The 20,168-nt window shown below is 40.5% G+C and overlaps 2 protein-coding genes across 2 annotated transcripts; one reads left to right on the top strand and one right to left on the bottom strand.

The window, feature by feature from the left end:
- Positions 1-460: 460 nt before the first annotated feature.
- On the bottom strand, positions 461-17,227 carry LOC109485630 (HIV Tat-specific factor 1-like). The gene is made up of 8 exons (XM_019789318.1): positions 17,150-17,227; positions 14,921-15,134; positions 14,016-14,170; positions 13,038-13,198; positions 12,601-12,697; positions 1,881-1,970; positions 1,327-1,464; positions 461-762 (listed from the first exon to the last, which is right to left on the bottom strand). The coding sequence occupies exons 1-8, from the start codon at positions 17,153-17,155 to the stop codon at positions 589-591; spliced, it is 1,035 nt and encodes a 344-aa protein (XP_019644877.1). The 5' UTR covers positions 17,156-17,227; the 3' UTR covers positions 461-588.
- On the top strand, positions 16,749-18,589 carry LOC109485629. The gene is made up of 2 exons (XM_019789317.1): positions 16,749-17,342; positions 17,498-18,589. The coding sequence occupies exons 1-2, from the start codon at positions 16,854-16,856 to the stop codon at positions 18,503-18,505; spliced, it is 1,497 nt and encodes a 498-aa protein (XP_019644876.1). The 5' UTR covers positions 16,749-16,853; the 3' UTR covers positions 18,506-18,589.
- The last annotated feature ends 1,579 nt before the right edge of the window (positions 18,590-20,168 follow it).

Here is a 20,168-nt window from a genome sequence, read left to right as displayed (position 1 = left end):
GGCGGAATAGGGTGTGATTAGGGAGGGTAATGCCTGGGGGGAGTGAGGGGAGGTTCAGTAATGATTGGGGATGAGTACTGCCTGTGGGGGGGGGGCGCTAGGGGAGGTTCAGTAATGATTGGGGATGGGTGCCATCGGGGAGGTTCAGTACTGATTAGGGAGGGGTGCTGCATGGGGGAGGTTCAGTACTGATTAGGGAGGATACTGCCTGGGGGAGGGGGCAAGGGGAGGTTCAGTAATGATTAGGAAGGGGATTGCTTGGGGGTTGGGTAGTGGTAGGGGAGGTTCAGCAATGATAGAGATGTGGTCGCCTTATATAGGTTTGACTCTACATATTGTATGTTCATTAACATACAAACTACAGCTTCCTCAGACAAAATGAAGCATACTTTCTTTCCTGGCATATTTTGTGTACATGACAATGTAATATAAAAGCTAAATGTTTTTACCACAGATTCTTTTGAATACATTGTACATTATGACTGTCCATTTGGCATATTTTTTGTGTTGGAAAAAAAGGCTTAGATATCTACAGCATTAACTACAAACACTGGTAAACTTTGATTTTGAGAAAAAACTCTCACACTTTCATCCCTCAGTCTTCCCTCTATCTGACTCGCCCGATGTACTGCTGCTGCCTGCTGTTGTTGTTTTTGACGTTTTGGTTTCCGTGGTTTCCCCTTTCTTGATGTCGGCCCCCTGGTCCAGAAACTCCTCCCACTTCTTCAGCCTCTCTTCCCGCTCTCTGTCGGTTTCCTGGATCTGTGGTGGGGAGGGGGGCACAAGGTCAAATGGGGGGAGGGGGGCACAGGGTCACCTCTAAATGGTGGTCAAACATTACCTGTGCAATTGCAGCCTTTTATTGTGCAGAATTTTTATAATTGGGTTTCAATCACATAAGAATCAATCAATAATCACATAATACATATAACATATTTGCTCCACACTTTTAGTGAAACTGTCACAAGGGTCTGTGCGGCTGCCATTCGGCACCACAAGGTGACCTCAGTACGACTTTCCCCAACCGAAGTTAGGTACCCATTCACACCTAGGTGGAGTGAGGAAAGTCGTGTAAAGTGCCTTTCCCAAGGGCACAACGTCGGGGCGCATGTTCAGACATGTCCCGGGTACAACTTGGGATCGAACCCGGGTCTCACCGTTTCACAGTCGAACGCTCTACCATTATGCCACCTGATGCCACTAATACATGTACTTTCCTGAATAAAATAATTGTATTTTGCTATCTATATTCACACTGTAGCTTATTTTTCAGACTTATTAGTTGAAATCTACATTGACTCATGACCCATGCCCTCTGACCCTCACCTGGTAGTCCGTGACCCCATCCCATAAGGCCACGTTGAGCTGGCGACCTCCGAACCACCTGTTGTTGAGCGCGGCGAGGGCAGCGTCCGCCATCTCAGCTTCCTTAAACGCCACGGAAGCAACACCGTCAGGATGCCTCTGCAATGGGACACAAATGTGTTTAGTAATGATTTAGTACTTCTTCATTTGATAAATGCTAATCCTATCATGAAAGTTCATCTATGTTGGTAGAAGTCGTTAAGCAATTTAAACTATAATTTCCAACACAAAATTTGGGTAAGTCTAATTTTTGTGTTGGAAATTACAGTTTAAACTGATTCAAAATGCTAATCCTAATAACATTGAGGGCTTCAAGCATGATGCAAAAAAAAATGAATACAGGATTGTAAGGTTAGATCCACTTGACTCACACTAGGATGTACAGGGATGTCACTAACCAAAGCTAGGTACTTATTTTCACCTGACAAAAGTTTTTTAAACTGTTGTTAAGAACCTTTCCAATTGTACAACATGCAGTAACATCCTTAAGAGATTCAGAAAAAAGTTGTACTCACGTCGAAGATGAGAACTTTCTTGACGATGCCAAATTTCTCACACTCGCTCTTCAGGTCATCACTGATCTCATTCAGCACCAGAGGGTCCTCCTAAAACACAAGGTAAGAGTTCATAGTCAAATTCTTAGTCAAATCTGACTGAAAGTAACATCCAAAACACAAAGAAGAACAAAATGAAGGTTTGAATTAAAAATAATTTCTGGAGATCCCACTGTTTCTGTTATATTTGTTAACTTTTTAACTTGTTTATTATTGCTTCTATGTTACATGTAATGTATGTATTTGGTGTGCATGCTGTCAGCATACTCACTGCCTAGTGGTCACCTTGTATTGTTGTCACAATTTTGAATAAATAAATAAATGCTGCAAAACTATAAATACTGTACACGAGTTCCAATCATACTATACATAGACATAAAAAGGTTTAAAAGATTTGAGAGATTACAATCTTTATTTCACCAACATTATTTGCGAACATCTAACAACCAGGTCCTCAGTGCTGACAGAATCAAAGGCCATAGCCTCTCATAGGTCATGTTTGTATGAATCCAATGACCTTGGTTTACCTGACTGTCCTTTTGACCTTGAGTTGCACAAGGTCATGAGAAGGAAACTCTTTGTGTCATCCTTATTATCAGGCAACACCTGTGCTGAATACATGCGTGGAACACAGCAAATACAGCTTTGTGTGCGTGTTTGGGAGTGCGACTGGATAGGAAACTTTACCCCATGTAGGATGCAGACAGTTTTGTGTCCTGTTCTTTTGTGCGAAGAAGAGTGGAATCTTGGGTCGAGTCCCTTCTTGTGTGTATATTGTGTACGCAACATGTTCATCCTATTTTAAAGCTCTAATTTGCTTCCACAGGTGTGAGAGACAAAAGGTTATGAGCGTGACACTTACGAAAGACGTTCAATAAGTTCTCAGCCTTATCCAGAAACATGAGGCACAACTTAAATACTTAGTACCTGGGCACAGTTAAATGTAAAATCTTATCGAATATTCACAAAAACCCAAATGAATGCAGTCATTACTTTTGAAAATTAAGTATGTGTTTAGTGGTTGGAAAAATGCAGATAAGGTAATATATAGATGCTAGGATTAGAGTTGTGTCAGTCCCCATGTTCGATGCACACCGTTTTGTGTTCAGTTCTTTTGTGCGAAGAAGAAAGGAATTTCGGGTCGAGTCCCTTCTTGTGTGTATATTGTGTATGCAACATGTTCATCCTATTTTAAAGCTCTAATTTGCTTCCACAGGTGTGAGAGACAAAAGGTTATGAGCGAGACACTTGAAGGGCATTTAATACGTTCTCAGCCTTATCCAGAAACATGAGGCACAACTTAAAGTAAAGATTTTAAATGTAAATTCCTAATATCGAATATTCAGAAAAAAAAACAAATGAATGAAGTCATTACTTTTTAAAAATTAGGTACAAATGTAGGTGTGGAAAAACTGGAAAAATGCAGATAAGGTATAATGCTAGGATCAGAGTTCCGTCAGTCCTCATGTTCGATGCACAACTTAAATACTTACTAACTACTTAACTCAGTTATTTGAAGGCATGATGTTTCTTGTTCTTTTCTGGGCTGGTATCAGATACTTAGTATAGTGCTTGGCAGTTCTTGACAGATACTAAGACTAGTGGTTGGCAGTTTTTGACAAGTAGGCAGAAAAGACATGTTCTAGACAAAAGAAGTTTGCGGCTGGCGTCCTGCCGCCCTTTGTGCTCTAATCTCCCGGCTATCTCCCACCCCGAGGCCGGTAGACCGACCCCGGGTCGCGCGGTGTGGCCTGGAGACCCACTAAGCCCGTCTGAGCCCTGATGGACTGCAGATTGAGCAGGGTAATAGCTGGGAAAACTTTACAAGTCAAGTCAAATCAAGTGGTCAAATCAAACACAACTATATGTACGAATGTATAGCAGACAAACTAAGTAATTATGTTTCCGAATGTTTCAAAAAGAGAGAAGAAGGGGCAACTAACAGTAGATGATAGGTAGTTTATAGTATTATTGTAATGTATAGATTCCTAGCACTTTGCATTAGAATATAGCGTACCAGTATGAAATACTCATGTTTTACATACTGGACATCCTCTTGTGCATTTAGCCCATCTGGGCAAGAACATGCAATTAAGATCCATTATCATTATATTCGAAGACTTGCTGAATGAAATTAAAGCAGTTACGAAGCTACTCTTGTAACGATTGAAGTAGGGAGTAGGGGTGGGTAAGTGGGGAAAACACCTCGAAGTTAAAATCACTAATATTGTGTTGTTAACCACAAGGACAGGGAAGTACGACACTTGAAAAGCAGACTGGGCAAATGTGCAATCTGTACCTCGTATGTCATTTACTGTGGAAGGAATACTGCTGGTTTGGAAAAACCTATGGGACTGAAACTAGAATGGCCACCTCCTCACCAAGTTCACGTTCACAATCTCATAGAAACCACCTGGTTCTGATAACCATGGCTTTATGTATGTCAGCAGGCATCAGCCTAACAAAGCCACTCTGCAAGCACAAGCATTTACTTCTAAGACCTGCTATGATCACATGTAGAGATATATACCTATTAAGCAAATGTTAGGTACAGATTAGATACAGGTCCAGACCCGTACCTAAGTTTCGTCTACAAGCTCCTTGCTGTAAGTTTAAATGTCCTATACATGTATAGCCAACTGTCTTTAGTTTAGCAAACTTATTTGTTTTTAAAACAATTAAAAAAATACTTCTATTTCCATATCTTCACACTTATAATTACATCACTTAAAAACATTTTAAAGACTGTTCACAGCTACTTTGTGCCTGAGCAAACAGAGAAAGACATGTGCTATATAAATGTAGTCTCTACCAGACTAACTACGCTGGCTTCATATTAATATAGTAGCAGAATATTTGCCAGTAGAGTTTGGCCGCCTTGGGGTTTGACTGGTTTGACAGTTACCCACAGTCGGACTCCCCTGGCCAATTTTACTCTCCTTTTTGCTGAATTCTGCGATCCGTATTCCCGTAGTAAGGCCTGGTGGAGTCTTAGGTGTCCTTGCAAGACACACAGCCCAAATACCTGAACAACAACAGATCAATAAGAAAGCATCCCAGACATTCGGGCCGAGCATCTGCTGCGATAACCCAACTCTTAAACAGCTGTCACTTCTGAACTCACCGAATGGAGATGTCTCGTTAAGGGACTTAGCACAGGGTAATTAACACCAATTAACGAACATGGAAACTGCCGGGAATTTACAGATTATACCATTTAGTACATTTCATGTGAAACTCAGCACCAAACCTGTGATTTGTGTCTGGAAACTGGTAAAGAGTAATTGATGAGTAAGGAAACTTCAAAAGACCCTCAATCAGTTAAATAAACAGTAATAAATCACAAAAAGAGATGGCACAAAAGACGCATACATGCGTAGTTACTGTATGATGGGGTAGGTAATTTTCCCGAGCAACCTTAGTAAACCCCGTTTCTTCATTTGGGATAGTCCTTACTCTATATTGAGTTGAACTTGTCTCTAGCATTCAGATGTTTTGGACTTAAAGAGAAGAGATGTTACACAAACTTAGTTCAGTGCCTAGAATTGAGCAGTATAAGTGGTTCTTGACCATGCATTAGGCAAATCTCATTTCACAAAATGCTGTAAAAAAATGTGATACTTATAATAAATTTCTTTCAGCATGTATTTGCAGCCACTTTTCCACTACAAGTCTTCAAGTTGGTATTCATTGCTGCTATCGCTTCAACAGTTTCAAGCTGCAAGCCCAAAGATACTGTCAACTTTTAATTTGCTGCAAAATTTATTAGGTGCCGCGAAGTTAAGTGAATTCCCAAGTAGCCTGGCTGACAGCCACTTCCCACAATGCCTCAGGGCAGGAAGAGGGACATTACCCAGCATGCCCGGGGGCAGGAAGTTCTCGCACAAAGAACGACACGGCGCAGAAATGCGACCAGATGACACCAGATATCACCGGTGTCATCATTCACAGGCTCTCCTGTTGTTTGGATTGTCCTTGAAGAGGGCCTGCATGGGGGGGTAATGATTACGAATTACGCAAAATTTTCGCCTCCGATTACGTTTAAGTCTCAGAGCTGATTACGACTTTACAATTTCCGGCTAATGTCGTATTATGAATTACGTTGATTTTTGCGGAGGCTGCCTAAGAATTACCAAGTCTAAAAAGGTCTGATTATGCCTTACGAAAAAGGGCATGCAGGCCCTTCTTGTTTTTTTTAGCCTGAGTGTCATCCTTTTTAGCTTTCGTCCACTCCAAACGATTTACTACCAGATGATCTTTCTGGCTGGTAGCTTGAGTGGACATAAGCTACAAAGGCTGACACTCAGGCTACTGTTTCTTTGCTGCATTATACTTCCTATAATGTATGGATGTGTTGGATGTCTATTTTCACACTATTTTAACAGTGCTGATGTCTATCACACTATTTTTGCAGCCCTGAATGCTGCTGATGTCTATCTGTGACCTCTGGTATGCCAGAAGCCCAATTACCACATTAACAGTCAGCACAGGAATGTTATCACTCGCCTCTCATCCGTTCTCTGTCCCTCAGATTGTCTGTCTCGATTTTTCACTCTTCTCTGACCTGATATCTAACCCAGATCCAGACTTTGTAGTACTAGTAGTTGTTGATCATTTTGGTAAATTAAAGCTGTGCATTTTGCAAAGGGTATGACCCGTATGTTCTGAAAATTCAACCTCTAGCCTAAGCCTTATTTCGAAAAGTAGGGGCGTCAGAACTGTCACCAATTATGAACTACTATCTAATCATATATAGTACTCAGTAATCAGTATAAAGTTATGTTTGTAAATGCATGACTATTTTTCCATGCTGTGTAGCAGCCCAATTACCACATTAACAGTCAGCACAGGAATGTTATCACTCGCCTCTCATCCGTTCTCTGTCCCTCAGATTGTCGGTCTTGATTTTTCACTCCTCTCTGACCCAATATTTAGCCCAGATTTTTGTGCAGTAGTAATTTGTGTTATCATTTATAATTCTGGTAAATTAGAGTTGTGCCATTTGCAAGGTAACACTCTTATGTTCTGAAAATTCAACCTACAACTTATATTTTGACAACTCTAGCCTAACTCAATATATTTCGAAAAGTAGAAATGCTGGAAATGTCACCATATGAATATTGTCTAATATAATATACACTCAGTAATCAGTAATAGTTATGTTTGTAAATGCATGACCATTTTTCCATGCTGTATAGAAGCCAAATTACCACATTAACAGTCAGCACAGGAATGTTATCACTCGCCTCTCATCCGTTCTCTGTCCCTCAGATTGTCTGTCCTGATTTTTCACTCTTCCCTGACCTGATATCTATCCCAGACTTTTGTATAGTGTTGTGCTGATCTATATGCTTCTGACTTCTGTGCATTTTGCATGGTAACACCAGTATGTTCTAAAAATTCAACCTACAACTTAAGTTTTAACAACTCTAGCCTACATGTAAGCCTTATTTCGAAAAGTAGGAATATTATGTTGGAACTGTCATCATATGAATATAGTTTATAATCATATTAACTCTGAGTCAGTAATCAGTATATAGTTATGTTTGTAACTGTCTGACTATTTTTCCATGCTGTGTAGCAGCCCAATTACCACATTAACAGTCAGCACAGGAATGTTATCATTCGCCTCTCATCCGTTCTCTGTCCCTCAGATTGTCTGCCTTGATTTTTCACTCTTCTCTGACCTGATATCTATCCCAGACTTTTGTATAGTAGTTGTAGAGCGTTCTTGGGGCACCCCCATGCAGGCCCCCTTATAAACAATAACACCCCTATGTTCTTGTCAATTCAACCTACAGTATGTTTTGAAAACCATAACCTAAACCCTATAATACATTTAGAAATTAAAATAGTGGTGTTGGAACAAAGAGATGTTGAATCATAGGGGTATCAAATTTAAACACACAATGAATCATTATGAATGAATGAATGTCCCCATATATGAATACTGTCTAATGTATGCACTCAGTATATGGTACTAGTATTACTATTAGTAGTAATACACTTGCTGGATATGTATGTTCCATGCTCTTTGTTGCTGTAGTCTTCATTAATTTTTTTTTATTGACTTAAATTGTCACAAAATATAATGTCAATCCGTCTTAGCCTTCTTGAGTTATCGTGTTCACACACACACACACACACACACACACACACACACACACACAGACACACACACACACACACTTACACACACACATACATGTACACTTACACACACACGCACACACGCACACACACACAAACACTCACACACGCACACACACACGCACACACACACAGACACACACACACACACAGAAACACACACACGAAAGCCAACGAAAACATAACCTTCTTGTCAAACGTAAAAAAGGGGGTCCAGATTTTGTGAGAATTGTGAGAAATTGTAAGAAGACGACCGTCAAAATCGTACTCGTAATTCCAAACAATTAAGGCGGCCATTTCAGGCATTATTCAGGATGCTTACGCGTTGACCTTGTCAAAATCTCGACCCCTTTCAATAAACTACATGACAGGAGAATGTGGGAAATGCGGTGCCTGGGGTAGACTCTAGCTTACAACAACTGAGGCTTGCTTATACTCCACACCTATTAACCAGTACTGGTTGGTTCAATAATGCTGGACTGGTGAAAACAGAGTCTGAGGGAAAGACTGTACCTTGGTACACACATGTACAGTTTTTAATAGGGAGTGAAAAAAAATAGTCATTCTTTTAATTGTCGTAAACTTTTCCTAACTTTTTACTTTACGTCTGTGTTGCATCTCTAGAAAATATGAAACTCATTTCTCTGTTCACCTTTATATTACAGACTATAGACTGATAATGTCCTTGATGGTTCTTAAATTTTGAAGAACTTTTGTATGAAGGTGGATACTAAACTACAACTGTGTTCCAACAGGTCGGTAGTCATTCACAAATTCTTCTATTACAAGCACAGCCAATTTCTGTGAGTGTTGTTATATGGAGTACTCATTCTCAAGTCACCAAGTGAAAATTAAAGCCTTTAGAGAACATTGACGAACACAAACCTACTCAAACCCAGCATATAGACTAGAGACCATTAGTCTAGCCATATATTCTGTAGTTTGATGCATACATATATATTGTACTTACATGTAGGATTATTCATACATGCATTTAGCTTTGTTCTTTGATTGTAGAAGACCATATAAAAGTCCCTGTACTTTTTGTTGAGTCAATTAAGAATCATTCTATAAAAAGTTGATGGCAAGGACAAGAACAAGAGCAACAAATTCTAGATTTGCTACTGTGTGGAAAGAAGATTGTTTCTTGATAAAAAGAAACCACAAGAAACAAACAGACGAGCTAAAAAACTGGGCCAAAGCAAGCGCAGGAATTTCCTTGCGTGACTGGCACAGGAACTGTGCAGGGGCCTCGGTGCGATGGGGCGATACAGAGGCGGGGGATTACATTTCACAACACCTGCCGACAGCCCCAGGCCGACAGGCAAGGCCGCGCGGGAGGAAGCTTTCTGTCAGAGCTGGATTAGTTTTGTCAAAATACAGACGGAAGGAAATTAGGGGAGACTTGTAAATCTGGGACAGGGTGAAGGTTAGTGGCTGAGTAGTGCAGGGGAGACACCTAGTGGTCGGAATGTAGTATTGCAGGGAGTGGTGATGAAGGCAGTTCTTAGTTTTGTCAAAATACAGACGGAAGGGGCGGTGGGCAAATTAAGGGCACTTGTAAATCTGGGACAGGGTGAAGGATAGTGGCTGGGTAGTGCAGGGGAGACACCTTGTGGCTGGAATGTAGTATTGCAGGGAGTAGTTAATTAAGGCGGTTTTTAGTTTTGTCAAAATACAGACGGAAGCAAATTAGGGACGACTTGTAAATCTTGGACAGGGTGAAGGTTAGGGTGGTTTGCAGTGCGTGCAGGGGAGACACCTAGTGGTCGGAATGAAGCACTGCAGGTAGTCACCTTACCTTAGCAAGAATAGTGAGTAATTATCTGTAGGCTCCTGTTATGTGGTATCATGTGTTTGATAATGAGTGTTAAGATTAACTTTAAGTCCTAATTGAAAAACTTTTGTTTGAGCCTTTACTTATTCATACCTATTGAGAAACTTAAATTGGTCTGCTGGCCACTTTTTATTGATAATTGAGACCATAAGGGCATAAGGGGAAAGGTAAGGGTAAGACAAAATATAACACAGATACAGCAGTTGTATGATTGAAGACCTATCAAAAGCATAAATAGGAGTGAAAATAAATCCATACATACATATCTGCAGGCAAATATTGGAGAAGATTTTACCACCCTTTGTGTTATCTACTCTGTGCATTCCCTACAACTTTTATCCTTTAAAAAAAAAATTCTATCTGATCTTAATGTCATTTTTGCCATTCCAGTCAACAGGTGTTCATATTACTAATCTGTCATCAGTTGATTAGCAAAGTAAACAAAAGAAATATTTTACTAAGTAAACAACTGCCAATTCAAACAATCCAGCATTCAAGAGTTACAGTAGTTAAAGCATAACGATATATGAAATACTTTTAATTTATCCAAAGGCTAATTTTTGTTTGTACTTTTTTGTGTGTTTAGATGGTGATTAAGTTTAGATACCAAAGTAGAGCAATATGTAATATAAAGTAAACCAAGCAACTGAATAAATTCTCTGTAGAGTCAGTCACCAATGAAAGATATTGGATGCTATCTGAATTTTCCTATATGTGTCAGTTCTTGAAGACCTAACAAAAGTCCACATACTTTTGTCATGTCCATCAAGTATCCTGTCATAGTAAACAATTGGTGGCAGAAATCATAATTATACCCAAACGATAAAGCCGATAACATATAGGCACCACTCTTAATCCCACAACCTTCCAAAATAAACTTAAGGAATGCAGGCTTCGTATTAAAAATCATACATGCAGAAAATAGATGTAAACATATCTAAAACCCTGCCTTTATTCTAAAGTAGACAATCGAAGCATTGTTCAATAACTTTTTATCAAGAGTCAGAAGACCAAAAAGATGTGACAGATAGTGAAGGCTCCATCGTTAATCCCTCATCAATGACCAGACTTAACGAGCTGTCTCCTTCCTGTCATGTCTTAATGCCTTAATGAGGTAATTAGCTAATTGTGCCCATTGTCCACCTTTGTGGGAAACAGAGGGAGAAACTATAATGAATTTCTCCCGGGGGGGTTCAGAGATTTCTTGATAGGGTGACGACAAAGGTGTTTGGGTGTGGGTTTGATTTAGATATGCTGGACAACTGTTTTTGTGTCCATACTACAGGAGAGTATTTGTTTTACGTCGATGAAGGTTAGACATCCAGGTAATACAGTACACCAAAAAGCAGTTACTCAAGCAACTAAGTTTTCAAAAATCATATCCAGTTGCTTGAGTAACTGCTTTTTGGCATATAGTATAATTTGTTTTAAGTTAAAACTTTTGATCCAACACAACAAATTTCTCTCACCTAGAGCTTTTGACCAATTATAGTATTGTTTTGATTGCTGAATTTCTAAACTTTAGCCTGCCATAGTTTATAGTGACACATTAGGTTGGGAAACAACATAAGGTTGTACAAGTCACCTTACAACTATTTGAAATTACTTTCTGAAATGATTGCAAAAGTCTGTAAAATCAGTGTTTAGGTTAAACTGGGGTATACTTTCTGCATTAGTAGGATTTATTTTTCAATAACTGCAGGTTCAATTTGTGCCATAATACAGCTTGGGGTGTTGTATAAAGCAAACCCCCCAAAATATGACTGACTGAACATATTGTTTCTGACATCTTGTAGCCTCACATAAAGAAGAGCACTTGGAAGTTGGCACTGTCCTACATTTGTAATATTTGTATTTGTAATTGGCAACCTTGGCGATTACTTTCTTAAGCACTCTACAAAAGTGCTTAAATATGAATTACGTATGGGACTGCAGGTTGGAAGCAATTAAATTACATCGTAAGTCACAAATATAGGTCAAGTAGGCAGTACAGGCAGATTGCATAGCTAAGACCTAGATCTACATGTACTGTAGTAAATTGAGACTTGTGATAGATTAAAACATATACATCAAGTCAAAGATGTGGGTCACAGAGGTAGATTGCATGTCTCAAGTAGACAACTCAATATCTAAGAAATAGATCACCTCGTAGGCATGAAGTTGTAGTAAATGGCTACTTGCAAAGGTGATCATTATATAATATTGGATTCAAACATAATCATTAGTCAAAGATACATGTATAGGTTAGGGGAGCATTGTCAGTTGATTGCATGTCTGCCCCAACTTTCGTAGTCAACACTGAGAGGTGATATACAGTAATACAATGATTACTTCAACACCTACAGATTGTGGTTGTCCTTTATATTGTGAAGTTGAATGGAGGGACAGTACATGATTGTAGTGAGGAACCATAATCCACTGTGAGGCCAGAGAAGTGTTTGAAATCCCCAATCATAGATTCAAGCATCGAAAATCTATTTTATGAGTTTCTACTAGACCTAGCTTAGTGACCTGTGAATATCAGATCCTTAAAAATCGTGCAGTGATCAAGACACTGGTTGAATTACTAAAATACTCACAACTAACACCTGCTTTCAAGACAGCTTGATTTCAATAAGGTGGTTTAGGAGCTTGTGGGGGTAAGATTGTGGCTCAACCCTGCCCCCTAGCAAAAAAGGAGTGAACTGCACCCACCTCAAAGTCCTTGGGGTGGAACATGTTCCTGATGATCATCACTCGCTCGTTTTTGGGGCGGAGTGGCTCTTTTCTCTCCGGTCTCCAGTCCAGAAGTCTGGGGAAATATGATTCAGAAATGATAAGAACAGCACAAAAAAGACTGGATATTGGGGTTTTCTTAGACACAACAAGTAACCTCTCTTACCTGCTTATGTTGGCTACAGGTACATACATTTGAAGATGGGGGAAGATCGTTTGCTTTTTATATATGGCCCGTTTTTTAGCGACAAAAAATGGGCCATATATAAAAAGCAAACAATCTTCCCCCATCTACCTCTGCTTGGAGAGTAGCAGTTACAAGCATTGGCAAGGTCACCACAAAAACTGAAAATAAAATCCTGAACATTTCAAGATGTGTCTAGTTAAAGATTTATGGTACAAAAACAAAACGTTACCTTTCTTGCATGTTTTTCTGTTTCTTCTGCTTCTTTTTCTTCTTCTTGAGCGCGGGGTTGTACGTTCCCTTGAGCTGGAACTTGGCGGGTTCTACGTGAATGGTGTGTCCCCGTAACTCATAGTTATCCAGGATCTGTAGGGCCAGATCTACAGACTCTTTCTGTAACACAGACGGAGAAATATAGAATTAGTCTTGTTCAGAGTTCTTTGATAGCTTTAAACAATGTCTAGATTTAGATGTTCAAGGGTTAGGTGTAACAAGTCGATCGGTGTAATGTAGCCAGCTGCCACCACGCCGTGTGCCTGTGAAGCTAGTGTGTTACACCGAAAGGCAGTTATACCGGCTATACAGATACAGATTTGTTCACAACCACTGGTCACAGTATTACACACTACACTGAGGTTCCAAGGTGGTCTTGTGGTGTGTCCTCGTAACTTTTAGTTATCCAGGATCTGCAGGGCCAGGTTTACCGACTCTTTCTGTAACACAGACGGGGAAACATAGAAGTTACTTGTTCCCAACCACTGTTGTCTTGGCCACAGTACTGCATTCTGGTTCTGGATTCAAATCCTTTGCAGGCCCCAACATTGTGCACTTAGGAAAGGCACTTTACACTTATTTGCACACTTTTGCCATCTATCCATCTATCCATCCTCCATCCATCCATCCATCCTTCCTTCTATCCATCCATCCATCCATCCTTCTATCCATCGATCCATCCATCAATCCATCCTTCCATCCATCCATCTATCCATCCATCCATCCATCCATCCATCCATCCATCCATCCATCCATCCTTCCTTCCATCCATCCATCCATCCATCTAAACAAACAAACAAACAAACAAACAAACAAACCTTGAGATAGCAGCACCTGGCGTCCCCCTTGAGCTGTCCGTCCTGGTCTCGGTATAACTTGAACTTGGGCCGTCCTGTCTCCGTGTCCCACCAACAAACAAACAAACAAACAAACCAACCTTGAGATAGCAGCACCTGGCGTCCCCCTTGAGCTGTCCCTCCTGGTCCCGGTACAGTTTGAACTTGGGCCGTCCTGTCTCCGTGTCCTCCATGATGATCCCACACTTCTGCATCATCTCCTGAAACTCCTCATCAGTGATGTCTGTCGGAAGACCTGCAAAACAACAAAAACATGAACATCAGATGAACAAAAATTGCTTTCAAGTACTAGAGTTATCAACCAAGGATTGAGGTGTTCAAGGACTCATTCTTTTCTAGAACTATCGCAGAGTGAAACTCGCTGTCACCAAGTACAGTAGTGGCATCAGAGAGTTAGAAGTTCAAGGGTTACGTGTAACAAGTTGTAATGTAGCCAGCTGCCACCGCGTCGCGTGCCTGCAGAGATGGTGTGAAGGGCAGTTATACCAGCTTCTTCTTCTTCTTGAGTACTCTCTAACCACCCCTACTGGGGTATCACTGAGAGGGGGTATCACTGAGAGCTATACAGATACAGATGTTGCTCTACTTCAAATGTCTAATAGTATTGAAAAGACCTAAAAAACAATGAATCAACCAAAAATTGATCAAATCAATTAAGTGGGATCTTTTGTCTTCCATTGGTCCAGAAAAAGAAGCCATGACTCAAACCCACAAGTTAGAATTTAGAGTCTGTATTTGGACTACTGGTAGTTCACATATCATTGTTCTTCATTGTTTGTGTTTTTTATAGTTACTAACAGTGACTTGCAAATAGCCCTCGAACAATACTTTGCAATAAACTTGTATTCATCATTAAAAGTAGAAAAAGATGTCAAAGAAAACAAATACACGTCTTGGACACCTGACATTAGCAATTTGCAACACAAAATAAGGTTAACTCAAATCACAAAAAATCCTAGATATTGTAAACTTTTGAGTAACTGACCAGAAACATAAACGTTTGTATTTTTCCCTTCGTCCACATCAAACCACTCCGGTTCATTTGCTTTCCTCTTCTCTCCCGGCTTCAGGTCCTTCTTTGCTTTCTTCTGTTGTTGTTGTGATTGTTGTGTTGTTGATGCTGATTGTTGTTCTGTTTGTTGTGTGGATTCTCCAACGCCGTAGTTTGCTTGGTACGCAGCTATGAAGTCATCTGTGATCTGAAAAAAAAGATATCAAAATCTTATTTTTAGTCTTAGTTTTTAGTGATGATTTATCGATTGTACTCAAACATCTGGGTAGAGATTAATGTCAGTCCCCAACTTCTTTACCATTTTGCCTAAGTTTACTTAGTACATTCAGCCGACATGTTTTTACAGTGTACCTGTGAAGTTTGGGCTTCCTACCATAATAAGCATAATGCCTTTCAAACTGCACCTTCATGTGTAAAGAAATGTGGGCATGTAATTTTTTTTTTTTTGCCCGCCCGCTCCATTATTTTTCTAGAAAAATCCGTTAACCAAGAAATTAAATTGGTGTGGTCTTAAGTCAAACTTATTATACTCCTTGACCCTTTGGATTCAGCCTATAGCACATTTAACTGACATGTTTTTACATTGAAGAGTTGTCCATGTTTATCAATGTGTACTCATGCACTAGTTCTGCTTTTTAACTATTTATGGATTTTAGACTATATTGTACATTAGGCCACACCAATTTAATTTGTTGGTTCTCGAATTTTTTCCGATAAAATATGAAGCGACAGGGCGAAAAAAAATAAAAACAGGTCTAGGCATCCTATTATAGCCCCAAATGCTACGATATGAGCCATGAAGTCAACAAAAAAGGCTGGGTTAAAATTTAAAGTATAAATTTTGAACTTTTAATCAAACCACTGCATTGATAGATGGAAAAACTGTAACAACTAGGAAGAAAAGGAATTTCCTCAACTGTTGGGGTCAATATATGAGCATTTTTGAGTTGATTCAGAACCAGTGAGTTTTTTTTTTTTTTTTTTGCAAATTAGAAAAAAATGAAGAGGCGAATCCGAGAACCAACAAATTAAATTGGTGTGGCCTTATATTAAAAAAATTTAATTGTCAATTTCCTTCTCTTATCAATGCTTTAATGTACATGTACTAATGTCACTGCCAACACAATTCAGACTACTACCCATCCGACTCACATATAAAGTCTCATAGTTAGGAGTCAAAAAATGTCTGGCTCATCTACTTGTACTTTGTACAGACCAAACATTGCTGGTAGACTTTGGACATCACAAGCCAGACACGAAGACAACAGAACATGGGAGATGCCATAGTTTCTGGTAGGAGGGGGTTAAGGCATTCTATGGTTGCTAGAAGAGCTTTTTTCGTCCACTTACAAATGTAAGTGACTGACACTAGTACTGTGTTAGACAATGGCAGCTCTAAAAGATCATTATGACATAAACCAACTGCTATTGAGCTTCAACAGTATTAAGTAATGTGTCTGAAAAGTGAAAGAATTATTCTGTTCTAAACCCTTCAAGACTGTAAAGACTTTCCTTTTCAACATGAGGTCTGGGCAAGAAAATAACATCGAGAACAATTGAAGGCTTACATAAACATGTAAAATAATAATAATAGCAAACTTAATGTCCCTTGGATAGTTCTACAAATTTTTTTTTGGTATAAAACCAATAAACCACATTGAATATATCTATGTAACACAATTCACATGTGAGTAGAGACATCACCTTTGTAACCCCCTCAGCAGACAGTGGGAATGGCCTTTACACGCCCCTAAAGGTACATGTAAGCACTATTCCGTTAATTGTTACATTTCATGTGCCTGGCCGCCATCTTACTTGGTCCCAGTACAAGACAACTTAGCTTACAGTTGTACTACCGGTAATACTAGTACGTAGTTACTACAAGTAGTATTGAGTCTATTTTATAATGGCTGAACAAGTTGCTCAAGCAGGGCAGGCTGCAGCACAACCTGTGGCTGAGCTGATCTGGGGTCAGGTACAGCTGAGAATCACCGATGTTTGGACGGTACGTGGCCTGGCTATAGGTGCGTTCTACCTGGCCAACAGAGCCCTAACCATGCTGGCTGTCCGTCGGGCTGTTGAGAGGAGGGACCCCGACAACCCCAACCAGCCAGCCGACCCAAGGGTAGGGGATGAGGTGCAGCAAGGCTCCCTCCTGGTTCCTGTCTACTTCTACTCTCAGCTGGGCTACCAATACTTCACCTCCATCCTGAACGGCCCCTTCCTCAAGGCCTGCCTACAGACAGAGCTGGAGAAGGTCGGCTATAAGGAGCCCATCGACGTGAGCGTGGAGAAGTGGGAGCTACCAAACCTGCCGGAGGGGGGAGCAGGGCTGCTGATGGGGATGATGGGGGAGGAGAGAGTTCTGGGCTGGCTGGCAGAGTTACCTGACAAGGTGGGCTACTTACTTTTATTTCCACTAGCAGGGAGAAAAAAGTTCATACTCATATCTGAGTTCAAAATCATTGCAATTGTGTCTGTATTTTGTATTGTGTTATATAGGTAAAAGAAGTACTAGGAGTAACTAAATCTGCATGCCCCCCCCCCCAGGTCAGCACAGCAGCAGGGGATTCTGGGATATCTGAGGATGTCTCCTCTGTAGCAGGTGTCTCTACTGTTGCATCATGGGAGGATGTAGAGGAGGAGGCTGGACCATCACAGGCTAAACGAGCCAGACTTCAGCAGCAGCCTCCAGCACAGGTCACACCTACTTCACAGCAGGCTGAGCTACAGGAGGGCCCACTGAAGAGGCTGAGAGCCAGGCTACTGCAGCACAAGGACTCACCAACTGCACAGACACTACTTAAGGCCTACAGCTGCCTGGAGAGGGGGGCGGCCATGCTGACCAATGGGGGGTACCAGGAGGGGGAGGGGGTGGAGCACCTGCTGGAGGGGGTCATACTGCTGGAGGTGGTGGCACCTGAATATGTTACTACATACCTGTATGACCAGTCCTGGCTGCACCTGGACAGACCCAAGTTAAATCAGCTCACTTCCACACAACTCCGGTCTAACCCTGACAGCTCCCCCTGTCTGCTCATACAGGCACTGCAGCTTCCCTTTGGACACAGTCAACAGCAGGCCATAAACCATGTGATCGACGTTGTTCTACAGCATGGAGAAACAGACCCCATGTACAAACATCTGGCTTACATGTACTGTGCTTTAGGCTTAACAATATTTCAGACCACCAGACAACCAGCCCCAGCCTTATCTGCCTTTGCCAGTGCCCTTATGCACAAATCTGACCACCTGCGAACCCTGTTCTTCACAGCATACTGTTCCATGGGTGTGTCTGACCCACAGGCCATCAGGCAGTTTCACCACTTCATCCACACAGCTCCTACAGACCATCACTGGGTGCCTGAGGCTCATTACTACCTGGTTACCCTGTACGGCCAGCAGGACCCATCTGTCCACAGGGACAGAATCCTGCACCACTACAACATGGCCCAGCAGACTGACAGGAACAGGCTGCCTGTGTTTCCACCAGTCCCCAGTGGGGTAACAGACCGTGCCAGGAGGGTGTACGAACAAGTCATGGCACAGCCTCACTAGTGACAATTCAACACAATACAAATACATGTATCAAGACTTGGTGATACATGTAATCTAACTATTCTTACCTGCTATACTGGTATGAAACAACCTATTACATGCTATATGAACAATTACACAATGTAATTGAATAATCTGATGCAAAACAATGGCTTGTTTATTTGTTATACATTTGATATAATAATATAATAATGACTGATAGTGTTTTCTTCTTCCTAGCGTCACTACTGACAATTCAATACCTACCCAAATGTATAACCTTACCTGCTAAAAAAAACAACCGAGCAGATACAAATATACATTCAAGTGTAATAAAAAAATAACCTCGCAATCCTGTGGAACAAAGAAAAATACTTGCAAATAACTTTCTACCTACTAGCTATATAGTAGCTTAGTTTGAAAGGTGGTGATCTCAAGTAGCGTCCAGTTTAATATTACAGTACAAATGCAGTGACAAGAAAACCACAAAGTTGGGGAAGAAGATTTAGACATTGATGCTGTGAGATCTAGAAAAGTTAGAGGTAATCTGGTAGTATGATAATGTGGAGTAGTCGTGTGGCCTTGCACAGTTTACAAGTACATCATAGACAACATAATGTCTTTATCTTGGAGTTATCACTGTACCATGAATGAGTTTTGTTAGCTGTATATGAAATATGCAATGTTTATCATTTTTTATCGATGTTTATCATAAAATTGATGCTAAGAGAAAAGTTAGAGGTAATCTGGCAGTATGATAATGTGGAGTAAAGTTCAAGTTCAAGACTATGCTACATGCAATGGCAATTAGCAAACCGTTATAGGTTAGAAGTTAGAGGTATCTGGCATAGTCTTGCACAGTTTACAAGTATATCACAGACAACATATATATTTTACATCTTGAAGTTATTACTGTACCATGAATGAGTTTTGTTAGCTGTATATGAAATAAGCAATGTTTATAATTTTTTATCAATGTTTATCATACACCCTGCCGAAATCAGTGTCGCGGTATGTGTTGTGAAGAGATCTCTGTGCTCCTTCTAACCCTTAATAAGTACCTAATCCTAAACCCTAACCTGGCCTAAGTAACCCTACTTGCATGTACCTTTAACATGTGACAAAGGCACTAACCTTAGGAAACCAAGCCTGTTTCTCCTGGTCACACTTGTAAACAACTAATGCCATCATAGTAAAACATTGAACTTTATTCCAACACAAGGGTTACAGAGTGATCAAATTTAGAATACTGGACACTGAACAGGACTACTTTTCAAGAGACATTAAGGAGGCAATATATATCAGAGCACTTCAGCCTTCAGATGGTGGACAATATAAACTCCCTGGCACTTTTGATCAATTGCTTACGTCACATATCAGTAAAGTCTCGTGTGAATAAGGTCACGTGTTTGTAAACTGTAACCCTCACGAGATCACGTTGTGAAGTGAGTGGTCACTAATTATCCTGATGAAGGCGACAGTGGTTGTCGAAAATTTGATCGCTCTGTAACCCTTGTGTTGGAATAAAGTTCAATGTTTTACTATGATTACTACCAACACAGATGGACTTTCATGATAACTAATGCCATCATTTAGTCAGACAAATGTCAGACATGCCTTAAGCTTTATCATGTGACAAAGGCACTTACCTTGGGAAACCAAGCCTGTTTCTCCTGGTCCCATG

This window comes from Branchiostoma belcheri, unplaced genomic scaffold, assembly GCF_001625305.1.
Source record: "Branchiostoma belcheri isolate BF01 breed outbred unplaced genomic scaffold, Haploidv18h27 scaffold77, whole genome shotgun sequence".
NCBI lineage: Eukaryota > Metazoa > Chordata > Leptocardii > Amphioxiformes > Branchiostomatidae > Branchiostoma > Branchiostoma belcheri.
This window is presented reverse-complemented; position numbering and strand designations above follow the sequence as displayed.

What these genes read in the sequence shown, in the direction of transcription:
- LOC109485629 (XM_019789317.1), top strand. Translation starts at nt 16,854, where the DNA reads ATGGCTGAACAAGTTGCTCAAGCAGGGCAGGCTGCAGCACAACCTGTG. An exon ending in TGGCAGAGTTACCTGACAAG is followed by an intron (nt 17,343 to 17,497) that starts GTGGGCTACTTA and finishes CCCCCCCCCCAG; the next exon opens with GTCAGCACAGCAGCAGGGGA.
- LOC109485630 (XM_019789318.1), bottom strand. An exon ending in TACAAACGTTTATGTTTCTG is followed by an intron (nt 14,171 to 14,920) that starts GTCAGTTACTCA and finishes GTTGTTTTGCAG; the next exon opens with GTCTTCCGACAGACATCACT. An exon ending in CCAGGTGCTGCTATCTCAAG is followed by an intron (nt 13,199 to 14,015) that starts GTTGGTTTGTTT and finishes TCTGTGTTACAG; the next exon opens with AAAGAGTCTGTAGATCTGGC.